Source organism: Pinus tabuliformis, chromosome X (assembly GCF_031772625.1).
Source record: "Pinus tabuliformis cultivar Carrire ecotype Pingquan chromosome X, CPIR1, whole genome shotgun sequence".
Taxonomy (NCBI): domain Eukaryota; kingdom Viridiplantae; phylum Streptophyta; class Pinopsida; order Pinales; family Pinaceae; genus Pinus; species Pinus tabuliformis.
Genome location: NC_142308.1, coordinates 585,894,251 through 585,912,446, shown reverse-complemented (window position 1 = coordinate 585,912,446; position 18,196 = coordinate 585,894,251). Strand labels below are relative to the sequence as shown.

The window sequence follows — 18,196 nt, the reverse complement described above, 5'->3', positions numbered from 1 at the left end:
AGTTTAAGCCCTGCACCACCTTCTAATCTTTTGTAATCTCCATGAGTGAACATGTTGTTGGTATTTATCTTGAGTTCTAACATTTCAAGCTACCTCAACTGAAGGACATAAAAATTAACAACAATAAGAAGGGATGAAGTTCAACTTCAACTGAGTGACAGAATATTGTGTTTGTTCAATTTCAAAATAACAAGCAGGGGGGAGAATTTATGATCAATTATCAAAACCAAAAGGCTCCATCGCTAAGTTTCGAAGTATTCTGCAGGAAGTGCATTCAAAGTACAAAAATCTATCTTAGATTTTCCAAATACTCAATCAGAAAGCAATAGTTTAAAGATGTTGATTTTAAGTTGGCAGAGCTCAACGCTGAAATGTAGCTTATGTTTATAAGGCACACACCCGCTACATATTTGTCTAATGTTAATAAGATAATACAGAACATCTGACACATTAGTACATTCAACAGTGAAATACACCACATAAAATGATAAATGCAGACAGAATAAAACACCAGACTTAGGTCAAGACACACTGGACAAACCTTACACAGGTAGTGCATAAGTGTCATCTTGTTATTGCGGGCACGTGTATCAACTAACTTCAGAAGACTGTCCAGCCTAAAGCCAATTGCCGAACCTATCGAAAAATTCACATCTCATAAAATTATTAGAAAAGCACCAAAATCTATTACAGTACATATATCATAAATTCACTGTTTACTCCAATTCCTGTAAATTTAACTCACCCCTTGCAGTTCCCTGATTCAATGCATTTCCTAGGGAAAGGATTGTCTGCATAATTCTCCGTAGCTTAACAGACTCTCTGACCTGTTCAATTTCATATATATATCTTAAATTTGCAATGCAGATCGATAATACAAACACAACCATTTAACTCCAAAATTCATAGATATTAACAACAAAACTAATCACCTCTCTAGAGGCCTCATTCACAATGTTGAGGCTGTTCCTTAGGTCAGATACCTATAAAGGTGCAGTAACAAACACGTTATATTAGACAAAAAATTATTTCATGGATCGCATCATATATTCTGTGCTTATAAGGCCAAAGTCAGGTGAGAGGGATTGTCAAACTTACTGACCTGGGAAGCAAATTGAATCTTGAAGGAAAATACTCGTAACTTTGATTCCACTCTCGGAACCTTCATCATTTCCAAGAAAAACTGCCCAGAAAAATGCATCCCGACAAATTACAAATTCTCTTCACCATCAAAAAAGGCAACTTAAATTTCTGTACAATGAGAACATTACAATAACTTCACAAATTGGTAGCATGGTGGTGGCAGACATCATATAAATGAGTTTAGAATCTCACACCTTGCAACTATTAGCTATCACAAAGCTGTTTGTGTAATCATAATGTGAATTATGTACATGGTTATAATGATATAAACACCACGATATACATAACAAATGTGATTACACACATGTTCAATGAATATAAGTTTTGTGACCTATCATTTCCATCCATTTTCTACACCAATATATAGGAGTTGCACTGATATTTGTATTTTTACACAGAAAATATGGAGGGACATCTGCAAATTTCTACCAGTCAAACGCAAAAGCTTTAATCCTCATCATAATGCTCTAGACATTAATATGTTTATACAGTATAGGTCATGAACTTGATAGATTAACTACTGGAATAGAGTGAGCGCTTTGCACAATCTTCAACTAGATTTTAATTGAAAGTGTTTCCTTTATAGTCCAGAAGCATTACAATTGATGTAGAATACAATAGGCACCATGAACAGCCCATTTCTATTAAGCAGGGCAGTTCTTGAAGGTGAACTGTTAAATCACTACAACTTTTGTTCAGCTAAGCTGCTGCAACAGGGGAGTAACCCTTCCATCAAAATCACCCAGGATTTGCGCCTGGCCCCAATTGTTTATTTTTGCCTCCAAAGGAAATGAACCTTGGCAGATGCTCTGGCAGGCTGCTCTCTTCATCACTGAACCATGATGGCATTGGCATCTTCAATGAGATTATAAGTTGAAAATTTGTGCAAGCTACTGTCTCCCTCACAATTCAAAGTTCAAACAACAAGTTATTGTGCAAACAAAACAAAGCAAACAAGTAGACTATACCCTCAGGCCCCAAACAATGGTTGAGATAATGTGCCATAAACATTAAAACTACTACTCTGAGTCACGGAGAGAGTAGTAAAATGAGTTACAAATTAGATCCAGAATATTCTTTAAATCTTCATTCTCTCTGAAAATGCTGGCAGAGAAACCAGAATTAAATAAGTGCTCAAGGGAAAGGAGATAAGTTATGTTGTGCATTGCATATATTAAAAGAGCTTCTATGAGGAGGAGATCTGTCATTGCATGGAATGCGGTAGCACTCAGCAACTTTAATGCACTATTATTCTACTTGTTGATATGAACTTAGCATAATCCTTTAAAAAATTTAGAAGACAGATCTGGAAGTGTTTCACCATGAATAGAAGTACACAATCTCTGTGAATCTTGTTCTCCATCTAATGTCCCAAGGGACAGATCACCATGATCTTTATTATATAACATATCAATAACTATAAGGCTCTATGAGGAATCAATATAATGTATGTTTCTTGTATAGCTATGTAAGAAAAATGTAGAACACGATACAGAAATGACACTGCAGCAGACCTACCAAAAGGTTTTGGAAAAGCATGCCCATACTCAGCCTAACACTAAAATGTGGACTCTCAGTTTAGAACTATTCAACCATATCTTGTAGGCTAACACATACTTCGTGTGCATCTAGCCTCCAATCATCCTGACACTGAACAAAAAAGGTAAATCCATCTGACAAATCCACTTATTGAAAAGTATGAGAGATGTCCAAACCTGCTCACATCTTCCCAGGTTCTCTTTGTCCCCAGAATAGCCCTGAATATTTGAAAAGCACCAGGTTTCATTCACAGTATTGAAACCAAGAAGTGTATTATAAAATAATATGCAAATTTTCAGCTAAAACAATAGCCATTGAGATTATTTAATCAAAAAATAGACTTTGTAACAAAGTTTGATGCCAAAAAAAGCATCACTGCAAAACAAAATAAAATAGCACCTTAGCTGAATCCTGCTTACCTTCAACAGTTCCATGTCTTCCTTTGTTGGGCAAAACTTTATAAGGTTCTCCACCTGGTCAACATCTAAAATTGAATCATCTAGAGCTAGCACTGCACTCTGTAGTCCAAAGGCAGCAGTCAGAAATCAACATTATTCCAATAGAGCATAGGAAAGAAGAAAACTTTGTGTGTACCATTTACTGAAGGATCATCCATCACTTTCTCTCATCCATCTCGTTGAAAGAGAATGAGAGAAATTTTATAAAATCAGAAACAAGGCTGTTTTGTAAAATAAAAAATGTTATGATCGGTAGCTAAACCTACATGTATAAACATGGAATTGCCCATGAAGTGCAGTGAACCTTGGTATTGCCCAATCTAAAGGTATTTTCTATGGTTGCTAACAACTGAAGATAAAACACATCTAAATTTTGGTACCAACTAAAGATGAATTTGAAGCATCACATGATTATGACATGCTCTCAAGCTCAATTGTGTAATCACGTCTCACAGCTAATGGCAACAATATTTTATACATGTAAATGTTGCAGAAGGCAATTCATGTTATTGTCCAGCATGAAGAATATTTTCACACAATGATTTGAATGAAATGGCTTCATTCTTACCCCTTCATACAAGACATCTGCTAAAGAGAGTTTATATCTTTATTTTAACCATAGAGCTTACCACCACATCAGGCAATGGCATCTTGACCTTAGTGAGCATAATCTCACAGGTATGGGCCCTTCTTAAGTCAACCTGCATCCAGCCATCAAAATATTTGTTACGTTAGCCACAAAGAATAAACAGCACAAAGCTCCAGAACATTTTGCCAACCGTTTACCTTTTACTTTTGCTGTTAAAAATTAAAGACAAAAAAAACATTACAATAAAGTATAAAGATTATCCTTGAATTTGGGAATGTGGAATAGGCACAATATAACGCAATAAAAATTGAACTCTGCAGATCTTCCTGGTAAATGAAAAAATCCATTACCAGATGTACTCTCTCCACTTTTGACCCAAGCGAAGCTCGGCGCCCTCCTGCTCTATCGCCTGAACCACTATGATCTGAAGTCGGCAATGCAGTAGAAAAAAGACACTCAAGTTCTGACATGTCAAACTCAGGTGCCCTGACAATACATACAGGAAACATTCAAATTACATATATTTCTAATGCCTTGAAATGGACGAACAATTTTGGGTGAAAAAATTTGCTGCAAGGTGGGATCACGTTTTGCACAATCCGGGGGAAAATACCTGTTTGCTTCATCATATTTTTGAGCATCTGCCCATAAGCTGCCTGACATTGCCCTTGTCACTTTCACCCAATGCAGTGGCTTCAAAGCTGCTCTTCTTGGTGTTGTGGCAGGTGTTGATCCAGCTCTAGTTGCAGATCCTGCACTCTTTACCCCTGGAGTAGAGGCTGTGGTAGTTCCCTTCCCTTGGATACTGAGTGTAGGAGGTGTTGAAGCATTAACCGGTGCTTTCCCACCTGGCAGCGTTGGTTGTGCAGGTTGACCTCCACGAACCCCAACCAAAGGTGGAGGAGGGGGGGCTCCCCGACAACCTAGAGGTGGTGTAGCTCCCTGACCACTTGGAGGAGGTGGAGGTGGTGGGGCCCTCTTACCCCCAGGAGGAGGAGGAGGTGGAGGTGGGGCCCCCTTACCCCGAGGAGGAGGAGGAGGTGGAGGTGGGGCCCTCTTACCCCCGGGAGGAGGAGGAGGTGGAGGTGGAGGTGGGGCCCCCTTACCACCGGGAGGAGGAGGAGGAGGGGGTGGATTTCCATGAACCCCAACTGGTGGAGGGGGAGGAGGAGGAGGAGGTGGGGGTGGAGCTCCCTTAACCCCTGGAGGAAGAGGAGGTGGGGGTGGCACTCCTTTACTTGGAGGAGGAGGAGGGGGAGCTCCCGTACCACTGAGAGGAAGAGAAGGGGGAGGAGGCGGGGGTGGTGGAGGCACACCTTGTCTGGCTAGAGGTAATGTTGGTGCTGGGGCTGGCAGAGCTTGAGCATGATTAGGTTGTGGCGATGATACAGCAGAGCATGTTGAAGGATGTTCAAATGCAGAAACTTCAGTAGATTGTGGGATTAAAGGAGAAACTGCAGACACTACTGCTGCACTCTGATGTTTAGATTGATATTCTGCAGCTTCTTGTGATGTGACAGGTAGTCCAAAAGCCCCAGGTGCACTGTGGAATCTTGATTGTTGTGTAGTTGGAGTAGTTGGCAATGAAGGTTTTGGCATCATTGGTGAAGGGGAATTCAATTGAGAAGGTAGTCTTGGGGCTAGAAGTTTCTTTGCCTCATATTCATCTTCTCCATTAGTTGAAAATGTGGACAATTGACCTTTAGCAGGCAAAGGAGACCAGTTATTTGCAGTATCTGGTGTGACTATATCCGACTTCTCTTGCAGAGCATTTGATTTGCTAATATTCTGAATGAGATGGATTGCAGCCTCGTCCCCCCAATTGACATTGCTGAACATCTCCTGAACCTTTGCAAATTCTTCAATTAGCAATCCTTCCCTTTCCTCTCCGCCAAGTGTTGCAACATTAAGTAGAGGAGAAGATGAAGCATCCATATCAGAGAAAAGCACCTGTTCAGTTCGCCAGATATAATATTTCAACAACAAACTGAAGTTTTCTTCCAAATTTTCTAAAAAATTATAACAAATTCAAACAATGTCTACTTTTGTAGTGGCCTGTCTACAACAATATAAACTTGAAAACAGATAACAGATCTCTCTTGCAACTATTGACAACTGTAAAAATCAAAAGTAGGGAAGCTAACATATACCCTAGATTAAAATGTAAAACTGGTAATACTATCAGTTATAGCACTATCCACTAGACCTTATTGATATAAATGCGAGTTTGAAAAGAAAATAAGGCTTTCAAATAAACCCCATGCAAATGAGGGTATTCTGAGATACCTCTGCTCTGAAATCCTTTGTAAAACGGTCTTTGGCATTCCAGAGAATATCAATGTCATCCCGGTTTAACATCAAAATATTGGATCGTACAAATGACGTATTAAACATTATCCTAAACATCATCTCTTCTCGAGCCAGATCTGAATCAACGTTGATGCACTCAAGGACTACGTCACCTTGAATGTTACACAGGATGTCAATTTTAGCAACATCACAATCTGCCTGCAACGGGAAGATATAAAGTCAATGCAAATGTTCGGAACATCTTCTACCAGGAACATTAACTATCAGTGTTGAGATATTTGAGATATTATAAAATCCAGCTGGTCCATAAATTGGACAAAAAAAAAATTGCTGAAAATTTTAACCTGTCTGTAATGTCTAACGTTCTTGCTTTTCTTTGGCGTAGAAAAGAGCATCTTGGGTGTCCTATCCTCGGCACTGAAGGGATCCTGCCCGAATATCCGGAAAATTGGTCTGCATCCCCCCTCGCCATCGAAGTTTGGAATAATTCTAAGAATAACACAATCAAGGGTCAAAGCCCTTTCTGGCGGAGGCCACTCAGACCCAGTAGTTCTCCTAGATATATACTGAAGATACCGTATCTGAGATGGGATTGGACTTAGAGGAGATAATAGATGTAGAAGCTCCTTAGGGGCCTGCCTGTGAATCATTTCCAAAGTCTTCTGCTCGCATGTATTCTGCTTCCTGTAAATGAGGAGGGCAGCCAGCATGAAAGCAAGAACATCCCATCCTCCCCTCTCACAGTGCATCAGAACTACATTGTGCTGACCTTCCAATGTCAGCCAACTCTCACCCGACCGCAAAAAATGATGGACCATCTCCATAGGAAGCAAAGGGCAGCCCTCGAACTGCCTGGGGTATTCCATGACAGTCATCATGTCGTACTGAGACAAAATGTCCGTCACTTCACTCCTCCTCTCGCCCTCTCTGAAGTTGAACACCAGAAATGAGGCATCAGGGAATTGGTCTCTTAATTGGGTCACAATATTTTTCATATAAATCTGATAATCTTCCTCCTCCAAAACATCTGTTGTGAAGCAGGAATCGAACACTGCATAATGCATGCCACAAATTCAATCTCGTTGGACAGCAAATCAGCTTAAAACTAAAAAAATAGAAAAATTTAGTCAAAAACAAATTTTAAAAAAATCAATTAAAAATAAAATAGAAATATCTCAGTTAGGTTATCAAGAAATCCTTATAGATATTTCAAATGATTGATTTGGGTTAATCGTTTGGGTTATCTAAAAGTCCATTTGGGTTCTCCAAACATGAAATTGGGTCACTGAGAAAATAAATTCCCAACAAAATGCAAAAAGAAAAAAATTAGCAAGTAATGGGTGTGAGCAGTGATGCATACCATAGAGTCGCTCTGAAATTTCAAGTAGCCCATCTGGGGGTTTTTTGAAGAAGAATTTCTTAAAGAGGGCCATGCTCCCATGTGCTGTAGCAGTAGTGCTCCAACGGAAAGCTCAATCTCAATATAGGTATGAGATCCTGATCCTCTACAAATTTACAGCGGGTCATACAATCTACTCCAAATTTGCAGCATGCCAATATAATAAGAGGATGGCCAAAGCCGGATGAGGGCTCGAACACGCAGAAGATGAAATGGGGCACAAACTGGGCCAGGGCTAGAAAATGCAGAGGTCAAATAGGAAAACAGCAGAAGACACTAACACCATTCTGAGGTAGACAATGAGAAAAACAAAAAATGCAACTTATCAGATCCTACTACATTCCATCCTGCATGGACCGACCGATGCGCCAGGCCCCCAGTCTAACGATTACGATTATGCTTACTTTTCAAGGGAGTATCCTTGTCCGGCTTGTTATATCAATATATCATTAATAAATACTATATGGTATAGCATTATGATTGCTCTACATATATAGAGTAATTTGGAAGCTCCCGGACTGCTTCGCTGGCATCCATGTCAGCAACCCGGCTCGACCCACGAAACTCCTGTTCTCCTTACCTAATTGTCCATTCGGGCGGGACACTGCATTTAATTTTGTCATCAAATATGTAGTAAACCGATGATCTGCCCCCTGTATCTAAGTTCTAACGTGCCAAAACACTACTCTCGCCATTTTCGAAGACCTGTTGGTGGAGACGGGGAAGAAATATGAACGCATTTGATTTGTATGCAGCAACTAAAAGTAGAATTAGTCAAAGACCCTACAAAATCTAAATCCATTTATGAGGCAATCCAAGCGGAGGGAAATGCGTTAAGAGGCCCAATCAAGGGTTTGATCCATCCGATAATCATGGAAACCCTCGAACTGTGTAATACATTTTTTGGAATTCAGTTCCAGGGGAGCTCAATAATGATAGGCTTAGAATTTTGGGCGTCACTAAAATATTTGTTAATTATGAAATTATGAACCCTCGAATTTGAACAAAATGAAAATAAATTCAAACACAGCAATTTTATCACCAGATTGATGAACCGACATAAATGAGCAATAAATTCAAAAACAGCAATTTTATCAACAGATTGATGAACGGACATAAATGAGCAGAGGAGATAAATGGTCTTTTACGACATGACAGTGATGACGGAAATTATTACATCAGATTAAAATTTTGCACTTCAATGAAGTGATTTGCAGCTCAAATTAGAATGTTATCGCATGCAATGTGGGGATTGGGCCACGGAATTAGAATAATGTCCACCCGCCATGGGTCCATCTGTTGGGTGGCCTTGACTAACGGGAAGACAAACCCCCTCCCTCGTTATTTGTGTAAGCGATAAGGATTATGATGGGTCACAGGTGTATGAAGTTCCAAATGATGCTCTCATTTGAAAACCATGGAGATATTTGTGTGCAAACTGTGTCGTACGAACCCGTGTAACCTCCATCCTACTCGAATTGCAGCACTTTGTTGAGTTTGAGGGTAGGAAGTTGGGGTTTGTACGCGACTTCACTGAGGATAGGAAGTTGGGGTTTGTACCAGACTTCATTGACCTAAATTTTATGGGATGAAGAAATAGGAAGGACAAAAGGGTTTTCTCACCCGTGTCACTTTCAAAGTTTTTTAGGGTTTCACCTTTGTAAATGTAAAAGGCAAGGAGGGTTTCACCTTTGTAAATGTAAGAAGCAAGGAGGGTTTCACCTTTTGTAAATGTAAGAAGCAAGTTGGAGATTAAGGAAAGTGAGTAGGTGGCTTTGTTAAGAAGAGATCACATTTGGTGAATAGTTGGGTTTTTGCTTGACAGTGTATTTTGAGGTTTTTTGGTTTTGGTTTGCTTTAATTTTAAGGTATGGTTTTTGTGTTTTTTTATTGGTTTTTGTAATTTTTATTAGTCACTCTATATTTGAAGTAGGGAGAGGAAATGTGGAAGTGAATTTAGTGGTTATATTATTTAAAGATGTTTTTTTAGCTAGATTAAAATGAATATTTTAAAAATAAAGTTTTTTAAGCCGTGGTAAATGTGAATGGGTGGACGATAAAAGGATGTGATGTAAGAGCCCTTGAGATGTCGGTCCATTATTCAATCAATTCTAATTAGTGTTTCGAAGGGAGCTTTCAAAAATAATACAATGTTGATATATAAAATACATCTTCTATGGACCCTTGAAATAGAAGGAAATAAAGGGTCATTGTATACCATGACATTTTCATAGGTTCTATATACAATTAGAGGTTGGAAATCGCTCAATCAAATGAACTTCATAGTTTGAAATGTTAGAGAAAATCATTACTTTGACAATTTGTAATAATAATAACTCAATGTCAAGTTCTTAAGAATAGAATTTCATCCAAAATGCATACAAAATTCACCTATATAATAATGAGTAAAAACCTTCTAATTGATATGACTATTAAATCACTATATCTTATGATATGATTTTTCATTATTGATTTTTCTAGAGAATTGGTAACTTTGAAAGATCGACTGCTAAGATTACACCAAATACAATTATTTCATAAATGCACAACAAGTCAATTACAACATGTCCTTGGAGACTTGAACCCAAACAATTGGGGAAACAAATTGTTCACCAAACCGCTCAAGCTAGGATCCTTTAACCAATTTCATTTAAAATATTCAAAACATAAATAATTAAATTATTTATTCCTTATTTTATTTAAATTACATAAATATAAAAATTATTTAAATATAAAGATAGCATAAGAAGAAACAATTGAACGGTTCATTGTCTTTTTCTATTTGTCTCAGTATATAGTTTACATCTTACAATCCTCAATGAAAAATATGAGGATGTTTTAGAAGAAATATATGGTAGTGTTGGTAGGTAAGTGAGTGTCTCAACACTGAGCTAAGGGTAAAGTTGAGTTGTAAGAAGTGCCTTAGACATATAATTAAAAGTAAAATTGAAAATGTTTGGAAATTGCAAATGCCATGGTGAATAGTTATATTTAACAACTAAAATTGAAGTTATCAATGATGAAGATTACTCATGCATGTAGAGAAATAAAGGCAATGCTAAGATTATGTTGAAGTGATTAGGTGTGTTGCACAGATCAAACCATACTTTATTCATTGTAAAGCTCATCACAAAGTTGATTTGGCATATAAAATTGGTCTTTAATTTAATTAATATATATATAATAGATGAACAAAAAAGTCCCATAAGATTTAAACTCTTACTAAACCATAATCTATTCATTGTTGAGATAATGAGACGGTCAATTGGCCATATAAATTTGGTTCGTAATTAACAAAAATATATTCATTAATATATCAACAAACATGTCTCATAAGATTTGAATTCTGGTCGGACTATAATTTATTCGTTGATGAGATCTTAACATGGTTAATTGGGTGTATAAATTTGGTTTATAATTTCAAAGAATTGTGTTTAGTAATGTAACAACCCTAGTGAAAAGATCATGTAATCAAAGTTAATAAAGGCAAAATAAGACCACGGTTAATGGACATGTATTCCAAGCTGAATGTTGGCCAAAGATATTCTAGTGGGCATCACTAGATGTGTGTTTTGGCTAAGGGAAATTGGCAAAGGCATTTTTGGCACATTTATTTATAAAAATAAAGGAAATTAGGAGAAAAGTAAGGTGAAAGGTCACAGGTTGCATGTAAGGAGGAAATTGAAGAAAAATAATGGAAAATGAAGAAAATAGAGGCCTCATTCATAAAAAGGATTTTGAGGATCAGTTGGTAACCGTTTGTCAATTCAAGTTTGGAGCTCTCTCATTATTCTCTCTCTCTCTCTCTCTCTCTCTCTTGGTCACTTAGAGTTTTCTTGGAGCACTCTAGTTTAGATCAAGGAAAGGAAAATCAAGCAAGGATCAAGGAAAGGAAAGCAGGATCAAGCAGCTTCAGCAAGAATACTTGCAAGTAACCTTTTGCATGTGTGATTTCCTAGCTGGTTTGGACATGCATGGCTTTGCATGTTGGTGTATGGTTCTCTTGTTTTCGGTGGCATGGTTTTGTTGGGTTATGACAGTGGATTTCAACCTAGCCTAGCCTTTTCTCGGATGTCATGGTGTGTTGGGATGTTGATCTTGGTTTTGAGCTTTGGAATTGTCGGATGGATTTCAGAATCCGAGGTGGAGGTGGTCTCAAGGTTTATTCCCAAAGGCCTAGGAATCCCTTGACCGGTTTTGGCGGGATACATGGTAAAGGCTGGGGGAGCAATCTCGGTTTAGGGCCTAGTGATCCAAGTTTGGATTGCAATAAAGCCTGAGAGACAAGGAAACAAAAAATTCCTCGAGGATAGTGATGGATTCTAGATGGCATTCCATGTTCTATTCGGTTGTGATCGGAGCATCGGTTTTGGTGTGATCACAGTTTGATGAGGGTGGAGGTGGTTTAACCTCTGGATTCCCTTAGTTGTTCTTGGATCGGTTGTTCTATGAGATCCCACATGCATGCTTGGAATATGGCATGAGGGTGACTAGCTAAAAGAGAGATTTGGTTCAGCCATGTCTATGGTCAGGTGGTATGTGGAAGTCTCAAACCTAGTCAGATTTGCCTATGATTAATAAAAGCTAAGTTCTCTTACTTTTGCACTAATTTATATGTGGATTTAATGGTTATCATATCTTTGATATTTATATGGTTTTATGTTGGTTATAAGCATGGTTGAATGATTGGTTCATGTCATGGTTATTTCATGTGTTTACTTGTAACTGTTAAATGGATGGATGCAGGACCTAATTGATGAGGTAGTAGTTCAATGGAGAAGGAGTTGATCCTTCTGGTTATGTTTTATAAGTTGTTTCAGTCATTTATGCTATGTCTTGTATCTTAGACCTGTAGGTTGCATTGATGCCAAGTGTTTGATAGAATGTCAATCCCGGTTGGGGATGATCAGACCTAGTCCTGAGGGTGATTTTTGATTGATCAGCATTGTTATTATGTTTTTAATGAATTCTGGAAGTTACAACAAGTTATGGGCTAGAAAAGTGGCTTAAATCCCGAGGTCGCTGGCACAAAGCCAGCAATTTTGGTCCACAGTCACTCGTAGGCAGGCCTATGAGAGCGACTTTGGGTTTTTTGTCGCTCCCTTGCCCATAGCATGAGAGCGACTATGGCATAAGAGCTACATAATAGCAATGGGACCCAGGAACAGGTTGTTTGAGTGGATGACTTGTCTCCTAAGGGTTTTGTTGATGATCTTGGATGATTGTATGTGATGTTCCGTCGATTCCACTTCCTTAAGGTGACATAGGAGGTTGAATCTGATTGTAGTAGCATCTTTCCTCGTGTTTACCCCAGTTGGCATGGTTACTTTGGGTAGACCTGGGAGGGGGTGTTACAAGTAATAAATGAAACCGAATAAGTAGAAGTAGTTGCAAGTGTGCACAAGTTAATAGAGTACAAGCCATTTTTTAGAGAGCTGAGTTGAACCTATGGAAAACTAGAATTAAAACATAAGTTAATACAAACTCTAACACATTTTCCATAACTTACTAATTGTAGAATCTATGAATTTCTTCTAAATCCATGAAAGTAACATAAATTATTTCATTCATACTGAAGGTTATTGACTTACCTTTCAATTTGACAAATCCAAATATTCCAAGAGAGCGATAATAGATAATTTGTTGCAAATGTTAACTAATGAAGTTAGGTTAATGTTGCAAAATCAAATGTAGGGAACCATAATTCCGTGAGAATGGAGGTCACGGGCCATGATATAGAGAGAATGGTCAAAGAACATTCCAAACGAGCCTCCATCATCTACACACTATAAACTCGTATTAATAGTGCAGGACTTGAACCTACAACCTCAGCTCAGCTCGAGCACCTTTGCTTGTGATTTTTGGAGCTAGTGCACACTTACTGGATGAAAGTAAACAATGAAATAAATCCAATACATGTCACACATAGATTGGACACGAAAGGGCCAAGGGGAATCCTCCCCTTAAAAAATGCCTTTGACATCATAATAATAGTTTTCTTAGTCATCTCTATGTTTTAGGGGTTACTTGGAAATGAGTTATGCTAATGATATCTCTAATTTCATTTGATGTATTGTCTTTTATAATTGACATGTGTTATTGGTTTCAAAGTCCCCTATTCTCAGTGCCCTTACAGACAACCCGTTGTTGGATTTTTTCAATGACCCCATGTTTTTTGTGGTTGCTTGTACATAGTGTCTTTTAGAGCTTATACTTTATGTTGTTCACAAAAGGTCACTACTTTGTGTTGCAACAAAGCTCACACCATAATTCTGGGTGCTCAACTAGGGTGTTTTGACGTGATTGAGGGTTTCCTAAATTGATTTAATTTGGCTCTAGGGGTGTGTCCTTTCATGCATGTAATAGCCCTAGGTTAAAAATTCATGTAATAAAGTTAATAAAAGAAAAATAAGACCAAGGTCATGGGACATGTATTCCAAGCTTAATGTTGGGAAAAACATCCTAGTGGGTGTTCATTTGGTTTATTATGGCTAAGGAAATTAGCAAAGGCAATGGAAAAGGTTTTGAAAAGGCAAGAGACATTATTTGGCATTTTATTTATGAAAATAATGGAAAATAGGAGAGAAGGAAGGTGAAACGTCACAAGTTGCATGTGAGGAGGAAATTGAAGGAAAATTAGGGAAAATGAAGAAAATAGAGGCCTCAGTGATAAAAAAATCCTTTGAGGATAAGTTCAGAGACCTTTGCAAATACAATTTTGGATCTCTCTATATTCTCTCATACTATTGCACACTTAGAGCATTCTTTTAGCACTCTAGCATTGGGGAAAGAAAGGCGAAGGAAGGACAAGAAAGCAAAGATTGAGCAAGGAAGAGTTAGATCAAGCGGCAAATGGGATTACTTGTAGGTATCGAGTTGCATGTATGATTTCCTCGCTAATTTTGGCATACATGTGTGTATTTCATTCTCTTGTTATCATTGGCATGGGTTTTTCCTGGTGTGACAAAGGTTTCAGCTTTGCCTTTCCATTTCCAGATAGTCATGGTGTGATGGGGTTCTTTCATTTGGTTGAGATTTGGGTTGTCGGATGGTTTTGGAATCAGATGAGGTAGTATGGGGAAAATTCCCCAAGGGCGTAAAAATCACTTGACCAGTAATGGCAGGATACGTCGTAATGCCTAAGGGTGGAGACGGGAAAATTCCTCAAGGTATTGGTGAAGAAATTCAGAGGCATCCAAGCTTGTTTGGGCCTATGAATCCCTTGATCGGTAATGGCGGGATTGCGGTAAAGCTTGGTTGGGTAGGTTCTTGCTTCGAGCCTAAAAATTCCTTGATCGGTAATGGCGGATATGTGATAAAGCCCGAGGAAGCCCTAGTTATTTTGTTGTGAGTCCCACATTCATGCTTGGAATATGGCACGAGGGTGATTGGCTGAAAGAAAGATTAGGTTCAGCCCAATCTGTGGTCGGGTGGTACGTGAAGGTCCTTGACTTGGTTGGCTTTTTCATATGTTAATAAGAACTCTTTTCCTCTTGTATTTCATGAGTATTTATACTTGTTATTATGTGGCTTCGACAGTTGTTCTATCATTGTTATTATTTTGGTTATAAGCATGGTTTTATGACAGATTTTAGTTATGGCTCTCATCATGTTTTGATTAGTAAAGGAATGGTTAATGAATGCATGACCTAGTAGATGTTACTACAGATATTGTGAGAGGGCTTCAAACCTTCTCGATGATTTTCATATAAGTATGAGACCCCTATGTTCAGATATATAATTATGACCTAAATATCTCATGCGCGCAATGTGTTTGACGAAATGTTTGTCATGGTTGGGCCTTGTTAGGTCAAATTCTTGTTTAAGTTTTGCATTAATGGCTTTTGTCCTTGTTTCATTCATCATTCGGGAAAGTTCTATCAAGTTCTAGGCAGAGGTCTGGATCCTAGCTTTGAAAGAGTGGCTAAGATTGCGAGGTTGCATGCACATAACTAGGTAAATTAGACTCCATTCACTGGGAGGTAGGGTTATCCATGCGACTAGAGGCTTACAGTTGTTGGCTTGCCTTGTTGTGCAAGCGACTGGGAGTCCAGGTCAGTGAAAAAGCAAATTAGCTCAGGGTTATGGCTCATGGGGGTCTTATAGCTCCTAAGGATGGTCAGTAAAGTTGCAGGTTGTTGATTCCACTTTCTTAACTATACTTAGGAAGTTGAGTCATATCATAGTAACTCTTCATCACATATTTACCCCGGTGGACTGGTGAACTTGGGTAAGTGTGGGAGGAGGGCGTTACAATGCACACCCTAAATTGTGGCCTTGTAGGGTTGATTATCTAGTTTTAATGCCTAAACTCATGTTGTTTCCTTCCACGAATTTCAGTTATTGTAAAGAAGAAGGCTAAACATTCTACTTCTTTACCTTTTATTGTTTACCATTACCAAAATCCAACTAGAGAATCTTTGCCAAAATTGCAATTTTGGATTGAAAAAATTGTTGGTTTTAAGGAAAAATAATTTCAAGACCCTAGGATACACTTATTGTATTTGGGTTGTTTAATGTTAACATTGAATATCTACAATTCCATCAATTCAAAATTATTCTTGTCAAATTTCAAGTCAAAAATGTTTGCTTCCCTTCATGTTATTTTCAACAGTAAGAAAAGAGTGTAATGCATTTAAATTACAATGATTTTTTCATTTTTAATCTAATGGTCACTGAATCTAAGGTTAAGACTATCAAGACACAATGTTGAAGCCAAATAAAAAGTGACATTACAATGAGTGTGATCTTTACTTTATTTCTTCTATTAATCCAAATATTATCAACAATGTAATGTAATTATCAACTCATAAAAACCACTAACTTTAAACATTTATTATTAACTTATCCATAATCATTATTAGTCCAAACATTATCAACAACATTATACATATCAATGCAATGTAATTATCAAATCATAAAAATCACCAACCTTAATAATTATTATTAAATTATTCAAAATAATATTAATTAACAATCAACTCTTAAAAACATATTTACGATAATTATAATTTATTAACTTATCTTTTTACAGCCATTTATATTTCACGTAAAATTAATTACAAAGCACTTAATCATATTCAATCTCCCGTTTATTAATTACAATGCATTAACCATAAGTAGCTTTATTTTATAAGTTGTCTTTAGTGTTTTAGTAATTATTGTATACAATATTATAAATTATCTCCATGTAATAGTATATTTTTATATCAAATTTAATATATATATATATATATATATATTTTTGTTTAATATAAAAAATATAGTTAGTTATTAAAAGAAATATATTTATAAAAAAAAATATTAATAATATTGTGTTATAATTTAAGTATTTCTAGGTTTTCAAATAAGTTACCATGTAATGTAATCATTACATCATTATTATTATTATTTTATTTTATTTTATTTTTGCTCATCAATGCTCCAAAATTTAGTAGAGTTTTTTGGAATAATATGTTTTAATTATGTAATCAACATAATTTAAGTGTTTTAGGGTTTTATCATGACATTGGATCTATTTATGTATTTTAAATCATATTTTAAATAACAAAAATTCACATCTTACCAAAAATTGTATTGTGAAATTCTGAGAATAAATATTATTATTGTTATCTAGTTTTAAGGTCATGACCAAGCCAGACACCAAATTGGTGTATGAGACTCCCTTGTTTATGGGACAAGGGACCCACCTCCGGGTCTACCAAGACATACATACTCTACCCCCTCTGGTTTTGAACGCTTGACCTCTTAAGGCACTCCATGGTGAAAAGGTCATAAGTTTGAAACTCTGTGAGAAAAAATCCAGCTATACTAAGAGCTTGTGTGGCCCACACTAGATGTTATCTTAAGTAATTTTGATAACTTAAATGCCCTTGAGCCACAACTACTCAAACCACAGATTAAACATACCAATAATTTTAAAATTCACATTACTTAGCAAACAAAAAAATATATAATTATTTAATAATTAAATTCTACCATACTTTAAATATATATTTTTATTATTATTTAAAAATATATATTAATTTTTTTTTTTTTTCCATTAAAATGATTAAAACATCTTTTAATAATTATGAATGTATATAAAGTAATCCCTCTTCAAAGCAGGTACATCTCCATAAAACCAAAAAACAAATATACACAACCACTTGTACTTATGCAGGTGCAACCCGTCATTATAGTTAGGCCATACATTAATTCTTGATGTTATAATTTACATAGAAGGTTTTTTCCCTTCTACGTGGATTCATTTTCTGTCTTTTTTAATGGTATTTTTTCCAAAAACAATCAATATTATTAGTTCAATTACGTGTTGTCAATATTGTTAGACCTTTCATTAATTTGATGTTAATCAATTTTCATTTAAATATCTTTAAATTAAATATATTAATTAATATTGATAAGTTTATTAGAAGGTTATCTCGATAAAGAAATATTATTTAAAATTTTCACTTTTTTTAATAAATTTTATTTATTAAAAAATTTATATAGGTGTAATTTTTAAAAGTAAAAGTGTGTTTAAAATTGTTTTTGTTCAGTTAAGAGTTAATTTTCTTCGGACATAAAGAAACAGTGTTACGGCTCAAGATCCAAAAACATCTGGTAGGAGTGAAAGCTTGCCTCCAACAGGTAATTCTAGGTGGTGTAGTTTTCATTGGATAACAATGACTAGTCGGCCTGTATTTGTGGATAGAAACCAATAATAATTATCTCCACTATTGATTTGACAACTAAATTATGATAGGTTTTCTCACTATT

The 18,196-nt window shown here is 36.5% G+C and overlaps 1 protein-coding gene across 2 annotated transcripts in view; it reads right to left on the bottom strand.

Annotated features, from left to right (window-relative positions):
* LOC149141372 (formin-like protein 18) overlaps positions 1 to 8,982 on the bottom strand; it is a 29,399-nt gene extending 20,417 nt beyond the window's left edge. The window contains exons 1-12 of one of the 2 annotated variants that reach the window (XM_089450091.1): positions 7,400 to 8,982; positions 6,384 to 7,090; positions 6,016 to 6,237; positions 4,343 to 5,679; positions 4,080 to 4,215; positions 3,770 to 3,841; positions 3,102 to 3,200; positions 2,859 to 2,900; positions 1,103 to 1,183; positions 933 to 983; positions 746 to 827; positions 542 to 636 (exon numbers count right to left, since the gene is read on the bottom strand). In XM_089450091.1, coding sequence (XP_089306217.1) covers positions 542 to 636; positions 746 to 827; positions 933 to 983; positions 1,103 to 1,183; positions 2,859 to 2,900; positions 3,102 to 3,200; positions 3,770 to 3,841; positions 4,080 to 4,215; positions 4,343 to 5,679; positions 6,016 to 6,237; positions 6,384 to 7,090; positions 7,400 to 7,472 — 2,997 coding nt within the window. In that variant the 5' untranslated portion in view covers positions 7,473 to 8,982. The remainder of the gene's footprint in view (positions 1 to 541; positions 637 to 745; positions 828 to 932; positions 984 to 1,102; positions 1,184 to 2,858; positions 2,901 to 3,101; positions 3,201 to 3,769; positions 3,842 to 4,079; positions 4,216 to 4,342; positions 5,680 to 6,015; positions 6,238 to 6,383; positions 7,091 to 7,399) is intronic. The other variant, XM_089450092.1, reaches the window with a different exon arrangement.
* Between the last annotated feature and the right edge of the window lie 9,214 nt (positions 8,983 to 18,196).